At 40.3% G+C, this 20,346-nt stretch overlaps 1 protein-coding gene across 1 annotated transcript in view; it reads left to right on the forward strand.

Moving 5' to 3' along the window:
- Positions 1–4,575: 4,575 nt before the first annotated feature.
- Positions 4,576–20,346, forward strand: part of ST8SIA6 (ST8 alpha-N-acetyl-neuraminide alpha-2,8-sialyltransferase 6) — a 39,866-nt gene continuing 24,095 nt past the window's right edge. Inside the window, exons 1-4 of the mRNA XM_085309424.1 lie at positions 4,576–4,714; positions 4,976–5,071; positions 14,505–14,603; positions 19,209–19,295. Of these exons, the coding sequence (XP_085165550.1) occupies positions 4,620–4,714; positions 4,976–5,071; positions 14,505–14,603; positions 19,209–19,295 (377 nt within the window). The 5' untranslated portion in view covers positions 4,576–4,619. The remainder of the gene's footprint in view (positions 4,715–4,975; positions 5,072–14,504; positions 14,604–19,208; positions 19,296–20,346) is intronic.

Below are 20,346 nucleotides of genomic sequence, written 5' to 3' on the forward strand. Positions count from 1 at the left end.
ATCCCAGAAGGCATATTCCTCCTTCGCTGCGCAAGCATTTCAAGAACCTCTGGGAGCTGTGCTGTCAGTCTGCCTGCTGATCTATGCCTAGGAAGTGTTGCTTGAGCAGATTTTGTCAGCACTGATTTACTTGCTTTGTTTGTTTGTATTGGGTTTTAATAATAGTATTAAAAGTCTTTGCTACTGATGTATTTGACATTGTGCCATTGGTCCATTAGGATCTGGCTGAGTGTTGTGCATTATTTTTAATTTGCATTCACAGTATGCTCTGTAATAACTCTTTCTGAATTCTAGCAATGGATGCTGTGAATTTGTATTAGCAACAACGCTGATTTCCACAATGTGTAGCAAAATTCTTTTTGAAAGAATACTTACCACTTCATGTCCTTTAGCACAGGAGACCAGACTTTCCAAACAACAATAGGAATTTTTTAGAAAATTGTTCCTGGGATAATTGTAATAGGAAGGATTTCAAATTGAATGGAAATCATTGACACAAGCTGCTGCAGATGCCAAAAGTTTACATTGGTTCAAAAAGCAATTAGATAAAATTATGGAAGAAAAATCTAGCAAACACACAGATTATCTCTGGTTCAAAGAGTTCCTGAGCCACTGATTGCTGGAAGCTGAGAAAGGATCCTGGGGAAGGATCACTGCATGCTTCTTCCCTAGGGATCTGCCATGAGGTACTGCCTGAGGAGCATATTCTTCCAGTCTGACTCAATACAGCCTTTCCTACAGTGTCATGTTAAGAAGTCACACTGAGAGCATTTAGGAAGAAGAGAGCATGGAGAAAAATCTCTGCCTCTAGGTTAATAGTTTGTAAGTCATGGGGGTTCCTGCGTTAAAATCCTCCTTTATACCTTATTAGAATTAAGATCTTGTTCTCCCCATTGCTTGCTCAGGAAGAGCAGACATTAGATTGCAGTACAATCATGAGCATTTCAAGGCCTGTAGAGCCCTTAATTGGATGAAATTCTTGTGCAGAGGCTGGCAAGTAAAACACTGAGTTTCAGTAAAATTACTGGTCTCACGCTGGTTTATGTTAAAAAGTATATTTTAGACAGTGAATGTTTATCTGCCATGGGGCAGAATCAAGATTGCTAAAGGGGAGAAGATGGTTACCCAGTTAAACTAAATAGAGGAATTTGGTGAGGCAGATGCAATACATCACTCTGGCATATAAATACCACAGCCACAACAGTGCAAATCATACTCATTTTGTACACAAGAGGCAAGTCCTACAGCAAATGTGACATCTTATAAGATGCTGAACATCTTCAGGATCTGTCCATGTGTCCCAATTCTTCTCATCTTGACTTTCTGTAAAGAGTGACCTGTGCCTTACAGACTGAGCCATCTCTGGTGGTTCACGTCTCAAAAGTGCGGTTGTGAAACAATGAAATAATTACTTTTTCTTGGTTTGAAATACAGGTTTTTCTTTTTTTGTTTTGCTTTGTTTTGTTTTGTTTTGATAAAACCATTCGCTTACATTGATGATTACGCTGGGAATACCCAAATACTAGTCTGACAGCTACACCTCACTGTGGGGACTCTTACACTTTTCTGGTATGTGGGAATCCAGCTTCACAGAATATCTTTGGTACCTTTGCCACCTTCCTAATTGTACCAGTCATCTCCCCTCCTATTTGCAATAGCTAATATTCTTGTGACAGTCATCACTTAGATGAGAACGCAGGATTAGTAGAGTATTTAATGAACTTTAATTGCTTCTTAATATGATTTAGCTGCTGGAAATAAGGCAGCTAAACTAGCATCATATGACCAGGCAGCCCTACAGGCACCACTACGAGACCTCTTTTGAGATGCAATCCCATCAGCCTGGGGGTAGCCGCCATTCCAGGATGGTAGCCAAGGTGGTACTTTACTTTTCCAAATTAGCGACTAAGTAGAGATGCAGGAACTGAGTGGCAAAGGCATCGTGACACCACTTGGCTGATTAGTGACATCTTCCTTCTGTGCAAGGCAGATTATCAGTTCCCGCTGACTCAGGGAACTAACGGGAATCAGAAGCCAGAAGATGCTGCCCCTCATGGATCCTGCTGCCAAGACCCAGCAGCTTCCAGCTGTCCGGGTGGGTGGAAGTCCCGGTGTATGCTATCCGGTCTCCTCCTGTGTGGCATCTTTGGCACCTGTACCCTTGTTACAGATCTTAAGTTACCTGACRCCATCTCTGCAGATGTGGCAACACGATGCAAGAGACAAAGTTGGGCTTGAAATCCAGGATTCCTAAATTGTAATTCTGATTTACCATTGATTCCTATCTTGCCTTTTAGTTAGGTCACTTAACCTCTGTAGTAAGCTGCTGTGTCAGTAAATTAAGGCTGATAACACCTAGAGGTATTGTGACAATCAATCAATAAATGTTCGTAAAGTTGTTTGTAAACATCGAGCACTAAGTGCCAAGTCTCATTTATACAGACACCATTTATAATCTTCCCTTTTTCTTTGCAGGAACTTTAACGTGACACAAAGATTAACCTTTTGATCTAGAGGGAAAAAAATCCAGTGATATTGTAGACTGATATTGGCAGCAGAAGTCATGCTTGAAATACAATGTGCTCACTGGCATCACTAAATTTCTCATGGATTAGCTGACAGCGATACTGTGGAACTCATGGGAAAATTGAATAGCGGAGGGAAATAATAGAGCGAAAACAGAAATATTTTCTGGACTGTAATTCTTAGTCTTCTTTCATTTACAGCTACAGAACACTTTCAGGCTTTCTAAAATGATTGATTTATTCTGTGTTTTATAGTCTTTTATGGATATTGTGAAACAGTTTGATAATAACCACTAACATAAATAAGAATTTGCTTTTTTTCATGAGGTTTTTCTGAAGTCTTCCTGAGGATTGGATAGAAATTTCTAGCATCTGCTAAGAAGTGAACACATATTTAATGTCAATCGTGTTTATGGGATAGGCCTGAAGCTGCAGTAAAATTTTTGCAAAATATAATTTGTTGAAGAAGTTCTTAACTTAYGACAATCTCAAAACAGCAAGCCTCTTCAGGACTTGAGAAGCCTTAACACTGGTTTTTGTTCCTCTGTTCTGACCAGCACCTCAAAGCCGGGAGCACTGAGCCGTGCTCGCCGAGGGGCTGCGCACTGAGGCTGCACCACGCCGCAGCACACCGCTGCCTCCGCCGCGGCCGCCCACCCCGGCGGCCCTCCACGGCGCCCGCGCCAGCACCGAGGTAGCGAGCCGTGGCGCCTCTCACCAGCGCCCTGACAAATGCCCCGAAAGATAATTTGGTATTTCCTGGCATACYGCGTGTTCCCTTTGCAGCATCACAGCTGGGGTTGCACGGTTCCTCTGACAGACCAGAGGCATCCTTCCTCTTACTGTAGTATCTAATCACTTATCAGTCGCATAGCCAAATCCCTCATTATTTCATTTTTATAGCAACTATAAATGTTCTGGAGGCTTTGAGTTCTTTCTTTGTTCTTGAGTTCTTGTTTTTGAGGCTTTCAAACCACTGTTTCAGCAACACAGTGAAAGCGGCAATGCAGATGCTCAGGGGGATGCTTATAGATAGCGGAAAAGGGAAGGATATGAAAGAACTTGAAAGAAACAGGAAGATGTCGGTCTGCTCACGACTGAAGACTGCTTGAACTCGCACCATCTCTTACCCCTTCGCTTCGCGAAGGGTCAGACGACGGAGACTTGCCATCCATAAGGCTTCTCGCAGCAATGGCTGGCCTTGGCCTTGTGAAAACACCACGATCGCAAAGAACGCGCTTAAGCAAAATATGCACATTTGTTACACAAACCTTTATTTACCAAAAAACATATCTAGCACATTTAAGAAAGCAGGTTGCATCTTGTTTTAAAATAAGATGAAAAGATACCAAAGCAGCAGCGACCTCAATTTATCAGTCACTGGGGTGAGGGCAGAGCAGGTGGGCATCTCCACCCCGGCTCCTTGCTGTGCAACTTCTCTACGTTTACACCGCCCGGCCCCTGCGTTGTACCTTGCCACACTCCCTGCTACCCGAGCTTGCCGCCCCATGATCTCCCAACACACGTCCCTCTCTTTGCCCCTCTCAATCAAAGTTTCGCCTGTATTTTAACCCCTCCCCTCACACAGGAGCCTTCCAGTCGGACTTGCTACTGGGAAACAGTCCGTCAGCAGAGGCTGCCGAGGGCCCGGTCCTCACGCCGCGGCCAGCTCGCCGGGCAGCCCCGGCCCCGCGGCCCGGCTCCCCTCCCCTCACCGCACGGCGCCGCCATGCCGCGCGCCGCCGCCCCCGAGCGGGAGCGGGAAAAACACGGCGGAGCCCCCCCACCCCCCGCGACATGGCCGCCAGCGCCCGGGCACCTGCCGCGCCGCCCGCCTGAGGGGAAAGTTTGGCGGGAGCCCTGGCAGCCCTTCGCCCGGCCCGGCCCGGCCCGAGTAACTCAGCCCCCGGCGGGCGCGGGGGGGGGCCGATGGCGGCGGCGGCGCAGGGCCGCGGCCGCCGGAGCGGGTGAGGGGCGGGGCCGGGCGGAGAGACCCTGTGGCTGCCATGGCCACCGCCCCCCTCCCTCCCCGCAGCCTCCCTTAAATACTATGGGGCGGCCGTAGCTGCGGCGGGTGCCGCTGCCGAGCGCAYGATGCGGGCTGTCGTCGGCTTGGCCGCGGCGCTGGGCAGCCTGCTGCTGGGCGGCTGCCTCCTGCGGCCGGGCGGCGAGCAGTCCCTCCGCGCCAGGTACAGCCTAGAGCGGCGGCGGGGCCGGAGCGGGACGTGGTGRCACCCGGCAGCCGCCGCCCCTTCGCCGGCGGCACCGCGGCGCAGCCCGGCCGGCCTGATTTGATTTTATCTTATTTTATTTTATTTTTTCYGTCTCGGTGTTTGCCCGGGGGCCGCGCAGGGGATGAATGATTCATGGRGAAGGAGCCGGGGCTGCTCGCGTGCGGTGATGTTTAATCACTGGTTCTGACAACTTTGTTTTCCCGTCTTGTCTGCTAGGAGCTGGGAGAAGGATGCCGAAGTAGCTACCGTCACCCCGAGAGCGGTGCGAGYGCTCGGGGCGGCCCTGGCGCCTCTGCCCCTGCCCGAGAACAGGTACAGGCAGTCCGTGTTTTACGTAGTACTAGGCTTGTTTCTATTATAAAAGGTCTACAAAAGCAAAAAATTGCCTTAGTCTCATTTTTKTTTTCTGATAATCGGAGACAAAGTGAAAATTCACTTTTCACTAGTTGAGAAAATGAAAATTCACTTTTCAATACTTGTAAAAAAATATTTGCTTGTAGGCCTTTGTAATGACAGCTGTCACTCTGGTTGGTTTTGTGCCCAGCAAAATGTTGCATATAGTAGTTTTGTTAATATATGTTGCAAAAAGTGCTGAATAATGTTTTTCAGGTATCTTTTATCTTCTTTTCCAGGAAGGTGGATCTGGGGCTGGGTAATACTACCCTTTTTATAATGTGTATTTACTTCAAAATACAGATTTTGCCTTTAATATACATAGGCTTAAGGCGAGAGATTTGAAGCCTTTTATATATTACTTAGCATCTTATTCCTTGAGAGCTCTTTTGTCTGACCCCTTGCCTTGCCCTTTTACATTGTAGATCTTTGCCTAAAAGCTTATTTTATACTGTGATGTTTAAAATAGAAATWGTTGGTAAAATTAATTGTGAAACAAGTTGCCTTATATGTAGGTTTTTATATTAACAATTCTGATGCTCTTGAGTCTCCTCACACGGTAGGAGAACTAATAGTGCAGGAGAGGGTATTATCCACACACAAGGTACTAGCATATGAATACTTCTGCTGTTCTTTTTGACTTTATATGGTCTCATTAACATTGTGGCTCCAATGATTAGTGTGTGTTAGTAAATATTATGGTTAAAAAGTATACAAAAAAACAGAATTTCTTTAACTGGCCATCTTGAAGTCAATGGTGACAATGCTAGCTGACCTTACTGAGGGCAACATTTCACCTAATCTGCCTGAAATTTGAGGTAGAAACAACATAGTCTTTTCCTGAGTGAATACAAGTGACAATAGTACTAATAACCATTGTAAAGTGTCCTTACAGTAGGTTTTTTATGCTTTTCCATGGGAGACTTCTGTGTTCCCTGCCTCAAAATTTAGTACTTACATTTTTCATAGGTTTATAACATCTTTCAAAATTAGATGGAAACAAAATAAGCAGTAGCATTTGCAGGCTTTCTTSTAACTCCTGTTATGTTCTTCTAACTTGCTTCACTCTCCTGTGGATTTTTTTTTGTTTTACCTTTCTGCTTTTTTCCTTTTCCCACTTCCTACAGTTTAGTAGTTTTGCAGTAGGTACTCTGTTCTGCTTTGTTTTTTGTAGYTGTCACGCTGTTCTCCTTCTGACTCTGTTTTGTGTTATGTCTGTGGTTCTCCCCACCCCCCCCTCCTGGCCCCTCTTCTCGTACTCTTCCTTTTTCCTGCCAGTTTCTGGGCTGCAGTCTCCTGCCACTCAGCAGTGTGTGCTAAACCGTGGAGTCAAATTGACTAGAAATGCTGGCAGAGAGCACTTCAGAGAACAGGAGTCTAGTCACTTCCCATCTGCTATTAGCACAGTTACAACTGGAGCAAAGAAAGAGGAAACAAGACATACTGAAGAGGGTTGAAAATCCATGGCATGTATGGGTCAGTCTTTAAGCTCTCTAAAGCAAGTGAATATGAAATTTCAGAGACGTGTTTTTGGTTAAACTACTTAAAGGATTTTGGCACCAATTTGGAAATATTTTTCATCAATCTGAAACTGTCAATGGCTAAGTCACTGCAGAACTGTAACAAGTAAATTGTTCATCAAAAAAGGTTTAATTTCACTCCAGCTCCTATAACCTAAACTTTGGAGAGGTGGTTTGTTGGCTGAGTCCAAGAGGAGATGTAATCTTTCTCACCTGAGTGACTGTGCTCAATAAGCTGGCCTGATGGGAATTTATGGTGCATGTTTGGCATATGAGGAAGGAAAGGGAGAGCTGCTGGACTGACCAGGAGCTTCAACTCAATCCAGAGAGCAGCTGGATTGGGCAGCGAGCCATGCTGGAGGGATTTGATCCAGACAGCAGCTGGACTGGGCCTGGCTGAGGGCCATGCTGGAGAGATTTGATCCAGAGAGCATCTGGATGAATTCAAGAGGTACAGACCAACCCCTCAGTGATGGAGACAGATGATCTGGGCAATAGGAAGTAGATTCCAGTTTTCATTGGGGTTTTGCTRCTTTATCCATAAGTGCAGCAAAAGGACAGAAGAGCCCTTAGTTGGAATGGGTCCTTAGTTGGGATAGGTTGTATAGGGATTAATGAATTTATGAATCAGATGCAGTTTTGTTAGTATGTTGATGAATAAAAACAGAAACAGTCAGATGGTGCAGACTTCCTGATGTGTCGTTCTCCTGATGTATTGTAAGTGTTTGACCAGCACRGCAGTGTTGCTGACAGCAGTGTCCATTCCTGTATAAGGGCAAGAATATGTGCGTGGGTGTTAAGTTAGATTCTGAGGTCTCTTCATCAATTTGACACATTTCTTTGGCAAGCCAAGATTTTCCTACTGACTTGGAGGAAGGATTCAGGAAAGGGAGAAAAAAATCAAAAAAAACCCTGCAGTTTCTTGCCATATGTGCTTCTCTTTCTGAACGCCAGTCAGAATTAGTAGCCTAAACAATCTTCAGAATCATGAGCTAATCTTTCCCCTTACTGTGCTTTCCTGGGCTGTGGAATGCTTATCTGTAAAGCRTCTCTTGAAGAAACCCTAAGGTCCTGTTATTCTGTTGCCTCTCAGTATTAAAGGCTAATCTCTTCTTTTACTTTGAATAATTCTTTTAAAAGGGTAAAATTTACRTAGGTAGGAGATTGGTTCAGACTGTCATAGATAGTTAGGCAGTGATTATGCACAACTATAATTAGATGGTGATTAGGCATCTAAAGTTCTTTGAAGACCTGCATCTTAGTCAATAACCTTGAAGATGCCATTTGTTCATTACAGGACATTTCTTGGTGCTTTTCCATGTTAAATTTTAGAAATCTCAAACAATATKGCTGCCTCTTTAGACTTACATTTTTTTTGTCTTCGGTTTATAGGGTTTATTTGGCTTATTTCACAGTTTAATATGTCCATTAATAAAGTTTCTTGCTATCAACAAGACTGTTGTTAGTAAGATTTCTCTAATATTCACTTAATATATTAATCTGACCAGCATCGTTTACTCTGCGATACCATTGCTCTCTGTCAAATCYTCATCTCCATTTGTTGTATAGTACTCTTGTTTTTTAAGCTGTAACTCCAAGTAGAGTTTAAACTGGCATAAGCCAACAATGAAACTGAAGGAGTAATCCTGTCCTTGCCCCACCTTGAGACATTTGGTCCTCCCTCCCCACCTGTGTTTGTGCAGCATATGTGTTTGTGTAATCACAGCATTAATAGCAGAATAGAGCTCAATACTGCTAGTGCTCATTAGAGGATGGTGGTAATAAGCAGAGTGTTTAGGTAGTCTTTCTTCTATCATGTGGCCCAGAGTGTGCTATGTAAAGCCTGGGCAGAAATTTTAGCTCCTTTTGTACTTTAGCTCCAGGAAAGCATGGCGGATGAATAAAATGAACTCCAGCCAGGAAGCTGAAAATAGTTTTCTCAAGCACAAYTTATATACACTGTAAATGCAGAGTTACACCAGTGAAAACAAGGCAGCAATCCCCTGAGGAACTGACCACCACTATTCTGTTATTCTGTTTGTGCCATCAATTTAAGACCTCCTCTTACYGATTTCTTAGCTTACTCTCTGTCTTCGCTGGTTCAAGACAAACACAGCATAGAAATTGTTGGAGTAATTGAACAGTGAGAGGAAGTGATTGAGGAGCTATGAGTAAACAAGTTAAATTAATACAATGTTTCACAGTTTTGGTTTCTCCGATTTCTCTCTCAGCAGCAGATCTTTATGTAGGCTTAGGGAATAAACAACTATACTTAATTAACTATGCTACAGAGACCTGTACATTCTGCCTGCTGTCAAAATATTGCATTCTGGCAGGCAGAAAGGGCAGAAGAGATAGGCTATTACCAAGATTATGAACAGTAGCTTAGTATATTGCACAAATAATTGCTACAGTTTAGATTAGTCAGCACTGGTGGCCACTTCACTAATTTTACTGCTGTCTTAGTATCTTTTCCCTTCATTCCCCAGTGATGCGTGCAGACACATTCTAGGAGCGCGTTTCTAACACATGCCTCATGTATTAGTTATGTCTAAATGAATAGGTGTTCAGCTGAAAGCTGCTGCCAGGACACATTTAWGTTCTGACAGTAGTGAAATGTTTCCCAACCTCTTTCTGTTTACTTGGTCCATGTGAAACTGCTCTGTCATTCTGCCTATCAGGTACTACTGTAACATCATTTCAGTGCAAGTAAGTACCTTATTATATTCTTTTCACTTTACCCACCATAAGATTTGGAATATTGSTTGCCACATTATATGTCACCTGCTTTATGGATTTTATAATAAAGTATCTGATGTTATGTATAACTCTGGTGAATATACCAGAAGGACTACAAAACAATTTTTAAATAAGCTGCATTTGGAACACCAAATTTAGCATTCCTTAGATAAACAAAACTTCCATGGGAACTTGAAAAAGGATAGTAGGATTTGTCTCTTTCACAGTTCTATGATTAATGTTACAAGAAAAGTTCCCACACCTATTGTTTGATAAAACCATTTTAAAGCTCATTTCACAAAGCATTTAGCTTGTATACTGCCTTATTAGTCAAAGCATTGGGAACCTTGAAAACAATAATATATTCTTATAATCTGATTCATTTAAATTGATGTCAAAGGTAGCAGTTAAGACTACTCTTCCTAGGGAAGTATGGATTACAGTTTTTTAATAACTCTAGTATTCAACTAATACAGTATGAGATTCCAATACAAATGAGTGTCTCCAACAGAAAAGTTAAGACAGAAGGTATTCACAACCTGAATGGTATTGTTCAGTACCAAATCTGGTAGAAAGATATAAGTTCAAATGAAGTTTAGCATGCAGAAGTCATCCTGTCTAACTGGAGATGCTTAGCTGGAACAGCATTCAGAGGTTTTATGCTGCTTCAAGGGAAAAAAAATAAGAAGATGTAGGAAAAAAATGGAACAACTAGTTCTGTCAGGCAGGGAATGGATAAGGCGAGGAGTATGATTTTCCTGTAATGTTAAGTGTGGGCTTAATTCCATTTGAAATTAGGGGTAAAATTCTTGTTGCTTTCAGAACTGCTAAACAGCAGTCCAGTTCTGATCTCTTTTGAAAATCTTGCCCCACATTCTTTCAGTTGTTTCCAGCTCTTTTTGTGGGAGTCCTCCTGGAGGGAAGCCTTTCAGGCCATTAAGGGCCTTGGCCTTTCAGTGCTGGACGTATTTTTGTTGCAGTGTAATTCACTGTACTATATTTCCTTCCCCCTCCCCCTTTTTTTTTAACTACCAACCATCACTTTTTCAATCCTTTTACATTCGTCCTTTTTTCTGCTCTGATCACTTCTTTATTTTGGGCTTGTTGTTATTTTTAAAGAGCTTCCTTTTGCTGTCCCCATTCCACTGCTCCTCCATGCTTCCTTGTTAGCTGTTAAATATCTATTCAGCCTTGGTGATTCCCCTCTATAGCCTCAGGTTTGAATGCTGCAGGTGCAGAAAAGAAAAATTTGGGCAATGAACTTTACATGTAGTTTCTGCATCCTGGAAAATTTGGGCAATGGCGTTCACATGTAGTTTCTGCATCCTGGAACAACCTGCCTCTCCAGCCCAGTCACTAGAGCATGATTACGAATAGGGTGAGGGTTTCTCCCTATTTCTGCTTTTCTTTCATTCATTCTAACCATCCTCCTGAGGGAAGACAGATATTTCTTGAATTGGAAGTACAGCCTCGTTCTTATAGGATAGATTTGCTGTGGTCAATTCTTTTTAAGTTTATTATATTGTGGCCATAGATTCCTTCAGGACTTAGGCCCTGTCCATAGTCTATAAAACTGAACAGAAGTGTGTGCAATCCATATCTTAAAGATTTTATTATTTAAGGAGCAGTTGTTATCTGTATTCTGTGGGCAAGACATAGACTAACAAAATGCTGATAAGCAGGATACGTGATCTTTATCTAATATGGATTTGTCAGTTAAAGTACAGATGTTGCTAGTTCCTGAAATTATCATAGTTAGGAAGTGGTCCTCAAGCTGTTTGTACATGATAAAAACTTTTTTAGATTTTGGCCAGTAAGAATGTCTTTGAGAACATCTGCAACTCCAAAGGGATCATAATGTCCATGTTTCATCAAATCTGAGTTCAAACCAAAAAGATATGACATGATTTTTCACTTCAAGTTAGCATCTAGCTTAAAAATTTGCAAGATTAGGTGGATGTAGCCTGATATATGCATAGTTAGACATGTTATCTGGTTTCATTGGAGACATTTGTTTAGTGCAATTCTAAATATTGAGCAAAGACTGTCATCCACTAGGGCAGATAAATTCATTTAGTGGTAAATGTTGCCTACCATGACTGTTCTAAGTGATCAAGAATCTATTGGAGTTGGATGTGTGCACAACTCTGCTATGAATAATGGAGCAGAARTCTGAAACGCCCATTGCACACCCTTTTTTTATCTGAATGCAGGAATCTTCCACTCATATGAAGCAGAGCCTGCTTTGACAGGGCCAAAGGGAACTGAGAAATTTAACTTTTATTAAAATAAGTCATTGTTTTGCATGTCTTAGAAGTAAATTGTTTTATCTGTATCTYTTCGTACCACATAAAGAGCTTTGAGTAAATTTTATTTGAAAAAAAACACAGAAGAAATGTTTTGGTGATCAACTGTGAGTTTACATTACATGGAAAAAGTATTTGGATTAAGAATCATGTCTGGTTTTCCCCTTATATGTGTCATTTCAAACAACCTATATGAATCATGRAAGGAGAAAAAAAGACTCATTCCTTTCTTTCCCCCCTTTTGATGGCTATAAAAGTGATAGGCAGGATGAGGACAAAACTGAACTGTTTATTCTGATTTATTTTTCTCACTCTTTGTTTTTTTTTTTATCCTACGTCTTCCTTTTTGGATTTTTCGAGTCTTGAAATGGAATTATGTGGATAAAAAATTATTTATTAAAAACAAAGTAATTTCCTTCTGTTAGTTTCAGTTCTGTGAACTTAAAAGGCTAAAGATCTTTTGAATAAAGCTTATATTTGGTTGAGAGAATTTTATTCACTGCCTCCACTGATGTCAGGACATAAATTAATAGGAAACTGTGCAAGCCTTATGGTGTTTCTCTGCATAGAGCTGAGTCTTCCTTGCGAAAACATGCTAGTTCTCAGATGATGCCTGCAAATGCACCTAGCAGAGATCTACTCAAGCCTGAAAGCTGACTGCCGACTTGGTCTTCCTGGCAGGCTGCTTGTGTTGCAGAAATTCTCCTCTGGCCAGCTGGGGTTCAGAAGTGGTCAGGCCACTTTGAGTAGACCTCAGACAGGCATCCAGTGTCTTGAGTTTAGTTGTAGTGAAACACCATTTGCAGCAGTAACATGCACTTGGCTTATGATATTGATAGTTCTCTTTTTTTAAGGTAATGTTTATAGCCTAAGCTTAGCCTATAGCCATTTCTCCTGCTTCAAGGTGCAGCTGCAGAAGAAGGATCATTTTCAACTTACTGARTTAGAGAAGAAGAGAAGGGAAACATGAGTCAATGCTAACTAGATTTGTCGGGGAGCAGGTACTGGCTCCTTTTATGAAAAGAAGGGTCCCAGCTGGTACTTTGGTGTGTGTGGAACCTTTCAGACCAAGCTACAGTAAACCTGTGTATGTAAACTTTGTAGGCAGAATATTTACTGCCCCTTAAAATGTAAGATCCACTGAGTTGTGCGTTTGATGCTCTGAACTGTGTGCTTGGAGAACCTTCTGTCACTCTGGAAAAGAATTAGGTAAGAAGCTGTATCCAAAATCAGCAGTGGTGCTCTTGGCACATGCTAACAGCTGTTACTATCTGTTAAAGTCACTGTGAACTGAAAGAACTGAGGTTTATGCTGTGTCATCTTAGCATTGCCCTCAGCAAGGGGTCTGCAGATGGCAGCATGCATATGCTGGTGTAGGGGCATTCAGTGTATGCAGGGGAGAACTTTCTGATGGTGGAAAGAGAGGGAGAGCTGATCCCTCCTTCACAGCCCACTGCCTGGGTGAATTGCTCCTATGGAGGTCCTGTTTCTGCAGGAAATTTGTGGGAGATAGAAAGAGAGGGAAAGGCCCTTTATTCTTCTCGTATCACAGCTAAAAAAAGCCAGTCAGTTTAGTACCAAAATAAACTAACATTTATATTGCTCTTTCTTCTTTAATCAGGCTTCTTTGCATTTGAATTATTTGTGACTGAAACTGGCATCTTGCCCAAATAAGAGCTGCAGAATCAGCTTGTTGGAAATCTTCTTGAAAAGTGGTCTCAGTGTTTTGGGATGTGAAGCCAATGTGATTTTTTTGGTCCTTGTTAGTAAAAGGAATGGTAACACTGATGCAGGAGCAAAGTAGGTACTTTTCCATCATATTCAAAGCACTAAGACCCTTAGCCTTTAGAGTAGGAGTACCTCTGCAGAGAGCTGGGTTAGCTTTTGTGTCCTTCTGCGAACAGCACGGGGCTGTTCACTGCTGCAGCTCACACTCAGGAGTGAATGTCTGTGTCTTTTATACTGCTAATTATGGTTTGAGTAGCTAGGCTTCAAGGTCCATAAGAAGCAAATGGAATAAAACCCTGGTATCTCAGTTATTTACTAATTTACAGCTCAATCTTTTCCAGGGCTGCTAGAGCAAGAGCACCGCACGGGAGTCTGGTGAAAATAAGATGGCAGGAATTAAAGATCATTGTCTGGCACATGCCTTGTTTCCCTTTACAAATATTTATTCTCACTGTGTAAGTAAAGAATAAACAAGGGAAGGAGTATTAAGCTCAAGTCACTAATCTAGTGACTTGAGTTTAATACTCGAAGGAGTATTAAGCTCAAGTCACTAATCTAGTGACTTGAGTTTAATACTCCATCCCATGTTTTTTCTTAAACTAAGGTTCAAGAATGAAGTTCCACTTCACCTGCTGTGACTCATGTTTCCTTACTTTTTAGATTGGCTCTGAATATTGCATTTCATCAAAAACTTTAGAAAAATATCTACTGAAATACTCAAATGACAAATATTTTAAATATCCTCAAAATGTAATGTTCAGGAGGCTTTTCATTTTATTTTTTTGAATTACATTTCTGCTTTACATAGTAGTCAACATAATATAATTCACAGTGTGAAATGGGATTATTTTAAAGGGTCAAATATGTTACATTCACTAGCAGCAAACTCCCCTTTTCACAAGAGCTTCACAATAGAAGTGATTAAGATTTCCTTGGTAATGTTTTCAGCTAAAACCAACAGCTATTAATCTCGTTGTCATAGAAAATTAAATGTGGTAGTRTTGTCAGAATGTGTTTTAAAGTTTATTGTCTTCCCCCCTGCCCTTTTTTTTTAATCAGAACAACTGCTAATAAAAATGGAATTTGCCAGGTTGAACAGGCTTCAAAATGCAAGGCAATTCAGGACAATATTTTGTYGTCATCTATCAAGAAAAAAAGGTAGGTGTTTGCTTTGCTTTCTCCTCTGTATATTTTAAATTGAACACTAAAAGGTTGTCCTTCTTTTACACATAATTCTCGCTGATATTAATGTGGAACTATACAACAAGAAACTGAAATTGGTTGAACAATGTTTCCTTTTTTCACATGTTAGGTTTGTTCTAGGTTCTTTTTTTTCCTCACAATGTAAGACAAGTTTTCTCAATCCCGGTTAACAGTCTTTCATTACAAGATCTTTAAAAAGAAGTAAAACAGAATATGTGAGGTATAATTTCATTCTTGAGAGTCTTGTTTTCTGATCAGTGAACACTCTTGCTGTAAGCAACCATAGTTAATGGGCTCATTTCAGCATTTATACTAGAATAAGTATGTAAATGTACTAGTGTAAAAATTTGCTGATTAACTGCACTCCTTATAAGAATAACTAGTCTATGGGAAACTAATTATTCAGTTGTTGATACATCTTGGAAACATCCAAAATCCACTTCAGCTTTCAACTTACCTTTCCTATCATGGAAAAAAATCTCAGATATCAATCYTGCTCGAATTCCTAGCTGTTTTCAGATGTGGAATTCCAGACAAGCAGTCCCTTGCTTTTTAAGTATAAAATCTCCTGGTGCATATGGATGCAGCAATAGAGGAAACATTGTAAATAAGACAGGCTTCCCACTAGGACTAATAACAATGTCTTTAAAATTGGGTTATATACACTTAAATATATATGTATTTTATTTATAAAGAGAAAAGAAATGGAATGAGAAACAAAACCTCCACTAAAAATAGCTATGTGGAGGTTTCTTTGTTTTCCTCATCTCCTCCCCCAAGTCAAAGGACTGGAGAAGTAACTCAAAGCCAGCATTAAGTCATGATTTTAAAACTTTATCTGTCTTTTCTTCTCTCTCCCCACCTTCATATTGCAATTTAAGATCTTTCACCTATTTAAGTCACTGTATTCCCAACAGTCTTTAATCTTTTGATTCTTTAAAATACAAAAATGTTTTCCTTCTTATCCCACATTACACTTTTTAACTTTTCTTAAGGAGCATTTTTTCCCAGCTCCCTCTCCAGTTCTTTTAATATCAGATTTCTTTCTTTTTCCCCTTCTGTCCTTCATTCTCACTAACTTCACTCTACTTTACTTCTTATTAGCTGTATTATTGCCTTCTTTTCTGTTTCTCTTTTAGAATTTCTTTACTAATACACTATTTTAAAAGTTTTTATGCTTTTGAAGCGTGGAAGACCTCTATGCTACTGTAGTACTAGCGAGAGCTGAAGTAGAGATTGGCAAACAGAGGTTAAAGAATACAGTTAACTGAAATATTGAATGATTAATACTGAGRGAGGGACAACTGACCAATGTATTCCCTCTAAAACCTGGTTATGGCAATACCAACATTACCTGTGTTTTACAAAGTAGTATAGGCTGCAGGAATACAAACTTACTTTTCACATCTAGAATATTTTGGGGCGGGGAATGTAGGAGAATTTTGAGAAAGTGTCAGACTTCTACCTTGTGGCGCAAAAAAAAGGCGGGGGGAGTGGGGTGGGGAGAGAGAGAGAGTTGGTGTTCCAATAAATGAAACAGAGGTGAACTGGGCAGGTAGGAAGAGAAACTGCCATTTGGGGTGTAGAGAAGGGTGGGGTATTGCTTTGTTCCAGGAATATTGCAACTCTCTGCCCTCACTGAGACGAACCACTGGAAAGGGATCTTTTTTGCATTTTGAATGTGTTGCTGACAGGCATGGTATATAAATGCTTTATGTTGCAGTTGTAGAAGACTTTGGGGGATATTCTAGACTTTCTGGCCTCCTAAGGTGGTGAAGATCAAAAAAAATTAACTAGTTTAAAGCTTGTCAGATGACTTAATAGAAAAAATGCTATGCAAGTGTGAAGTATTATTATATCAGGTACGTGCTGGTGGTGATTAAGTGCTGGAAATGCTGAGCTGTGCTGGCAGATTTCCATTCGGGAGTGAGCCTTGCACACACTCTCCTTAGGGCTTTAAAAGTTGTTTTGGCAGTACTGAAGTGTCCGAAGGCATTCTCTTGCATGCCCTTCTCTTGTATTTCCTGCTTTTGCCTTTTTTTTGGGGGGGGRGGGGGGGGGGGCATTTGTTTGTTTCTTAAACATTTCCTGCCAAGATCTCCCTTTCTTACTCCTGCTTCTCAGTTTTCCTCCTAATTCAAACAGCTCTGTTATTTAATTTTTTTTTTCAATTAGATGTTTAAGTTCAGAAATTAACCAGTGAGGTGGCATCCATCTCTGTTCTGATGTTTCACCTATTGTCTCTCTACTATCTCAACACCTCTGTCCTTGCTGTTGTCCTTTAGATGCCTGCTAAAACCTAAAGATGCTTGTACTTTGTCAGTGCCTCAACYGTGCATGATAATTTCACCTTAGCCATTCCAGTTAGTGTAGAAGGTTATTGTGTACCTGACAAAAATCATTGGCAAAAAGCYTTCAAGGCATTATTTGCCATCTAGGCTCATACAATATAAGTGAGTTTCCTAGGACARCAAGTCATTAGAATAGTTTGTATGCAGTTGACAGACAAAAACAGGACAGAACATGTTTTATTCGCTGTTCTCAGCACTGTAATTATTGTCTTGTCCACAAATTGTTATAGTTCAATTTACCTGAGCCTTTTTCTCTTAATAATAAAATCCTTTTACCAGCAGTAACTATAAACTCCTCGATTTCCATAGAAATAATACATATTGTCCCAGCTCTCTAAAATGAAACGAAGGAGAAAAGGACTGTCTAGGTTACAGCAGAGCCTTGAAATGAGATCCTGATGGCCATCCTGAACTGATTGCATTGGAGGAATGAGTCTCTGAGGGTCCTTTARAGCAGGAAATGCCAAAATAAGCTTTCGGAGCAAAAAACAAAGCTTTCTGGGCTGTAAGCCCTGCTGCAGCAAATCCCAGAGCTTCATTTTTAGTCTTTAAAGAATTAATTTATGGGAATATTATCTGTGTTCAAAGAGAGTTCACTTCATGGTACTGAATTCAATGGAAGCCTTAAAACCCGCATGGGCAGATGTGGTGACTGCCTTGCAGTGCTGTGGGAGCTGCAGGAGCTACAGCAGTCAGGAGCCCCTGTCCCGCAGGAAACCCTGMTGGGACAGCGTTGCCACATCAGGCACTGTGCCAGTGGCTGGCAAAGATGARTTACGTCGATCCATGCAGCTTTGTAAGTCACACGATGAACAAAACTGTGTGTAAAAGACAAGCATAGCYGTTGCTCTGTATTGTAATGACTTCTAAGTGATGTTTTATTTGGGGAGAGCTGGTGGGCACTTAGAARCCTCCAAGCCAGTCTTTCAGTAGACTGAGGTAGAAAGGCAGCAATATTGTTGCATTGTAGTAAGTATTTTTACTCCAGGTACAAATATACCACTTCTATTTGTTAAGAAGCTTCTGTTGCAGTTTAGACAGTGAGTGCCTGTGGTTTCTCATGAGGCCTTAGTTCTAGCATTATAAATGACGCTTTGATTTTTCTCAGTACCAAACRTACGCAAAGGTAGAAGGAACCTTTGGGTTGTTGAGTGCTTTGCTGTTACAAGCTACTGAAAACTTGTTATATTCCTTTTTATCAATTCTCATGCTCCATTTAAAAACAATTGAAGATTCTTGCCTTCCCATCTCTTGTTGGAAGGCTGTTCAAAAACACACTTCTAAGTTCCAGCTTAAATAAACACATGGTCATTTGTCTTTGGGCCAACAATAAACCCTTTTGCTAYTATAACACAAGGTAGATATTTTTGAAGATATTAATGCCACATAATTTGTAATCATGATATCCATATCATATTGTCTTCCCTTCCCCCCAATCCTCCTTGTAAGTTAGAGTCAGTGTTTTTAAAATAAATAAAAGCATAAATAGGAGAGGTATTAGCATAGAACCTATAAAGGAAGAAATGTCACCAATCCTTTGGCTTACAGGCTCTTCAATATTTCACATGTGGATGAATTTAAACCTTTTGAAAGGGTTTAAAAGGAGCAAAACGCTCTTTGATTACATGTACTCCAGTGGTACTTAGGCCTGTTCGATATAGAACAGATTGATTGTTTTATTTAATAGAAAATTTGCAGAAAAACTTAGGTCTGTAAATATTGATCGATGTCTTAGATGGTTGAATTGAGCTTTGAGGAGTTTATAAAGTAGATGAAAGAAAAGGCAGAAAAAGTATAATATTTCATTTTGGCTTGCAAGAGCCATATCTCAAAACACTATTGAAGTTTAAAATGCCRAGTGTATTTTGTATTATTTTGGACTTCTGCACTGGAAATAATTTCTGAAGGGTCCAACAATTTCAGGATAGATATAGTCTAATATCTAAGTTTGAAAATAGCGTACTTYTTGGAAGTTTCTAAAAAGAAGAGTTCATTTGGACATCACTATGAAAAAAGCATGTTTAATAGGTCAAGCTAATTAAATGAGGATAGTACTGTTACAAATTTTARAAATAAAATGGGTCATGGAGTTCTAAAAGCAATCTATTATATATGCACTATGCACATTATTATTAATATATGCATCATTTGAATGTTTTAAAGACTATTTCTGCATACTGTAGCATTTGATGTTGTTGCCTTTTTTTAGATATTCAGAAGATTATTTTCTTCATATAGTCACAAAACTACAAAACTGCACCTGGATGAAGAGACCAGAAGAGTGTAAAAAATTCAGGTAATTTTAATTGTCTCATTTAGAAAAGTTTTTTAGCCCAGGTTTGTCTAACAAGCAATAAATTGAGATCATACCTATTGAAAAGATACTTTTGTATTTCTTTCAGACTACATAYATAGTTATGCATTTCTCTTATTCTTTTGATGTTGGGGTTCTTTTTGTTTATTTGTAATGAACTGTGTAAACTACATGCTGCCCACGTGATTTCYACTGGGAGCAGCGGAAATCTATGTATTACTACACAAATGAAGTAATTTCATCTATCTCCACTGTAATGAATAGTTAACTAACTTGCTAGAATGGATTAAAAATATTCAAAACAAAACATACAGTATTAAAGCCMTCTAGTTGTGTGCTTTTATTTATCTGAATTTGCACCCTGATAACAGACTTTGTAATGAAATGCTATATTTCATACCCCAAGATTATTGTTTCTGTTACATAAATGCCTAAGGCACTCATTAGGCTCGGTTATGTGTGTCATGACCCCTGCTCAGATAAGCACATGATTACACCGATTCCTGTCAAGATCGCACATATGTTCAAGATTGTACATAAACAGACGCTCAGTAGGGTCTGTGATCCCTGTAAAGCTTCCACTCTCATTTGGAAATGCATCATGTTGGATTTAGAGAACAGCTTCATGGTGCCAAACCTAGTTTCTCCAGAGGGGAAACACTCTCTTGAATTAYATTGTTACATGGAACAGAATTAAAGATTCTGTCAAGATCATTAAAAATAAATAAAATGACCTACCTTCCAGCTCTTTGGAATTAACTAGCTTTGAAAGCTTAATATCCACATGCTTAGTGTGATAGTAATAGAAGRCATAATGRGGTGAAGTGAATTCTTACTGACCAGTGGTGTTTCCCAAAGCTGAGGCAGTATAATGCATAAAGTCCGAGAAACTTTCAATAAACTCTGACTGGCTTTAGCTGTGCACAGAATTGTCAGAATATGATAAGGAGCTGCAGAAGCAGACCATTCTGTTTCAGAATAGATATTTGTGGGGGGGTCTTTTGTGCTGTATGTTGTTTTTTTTTTTTTTTTT

The sequence above is a fragment of the Rhea americana genome, unplaced genomic scaffold (genome assembly GCF_003343005.1).
Source record: "Rhea americana isolate MKP2758 unplaced genomic scaffold, rheAme1 scaffold_298, whole genome shotgun sequence".
Classification (NCBI taxonomy): Eukaryota; Metazoa; Chordata; class Aves; order Rheiformes; family Rheidae; genus Rhea; species Rhea americana.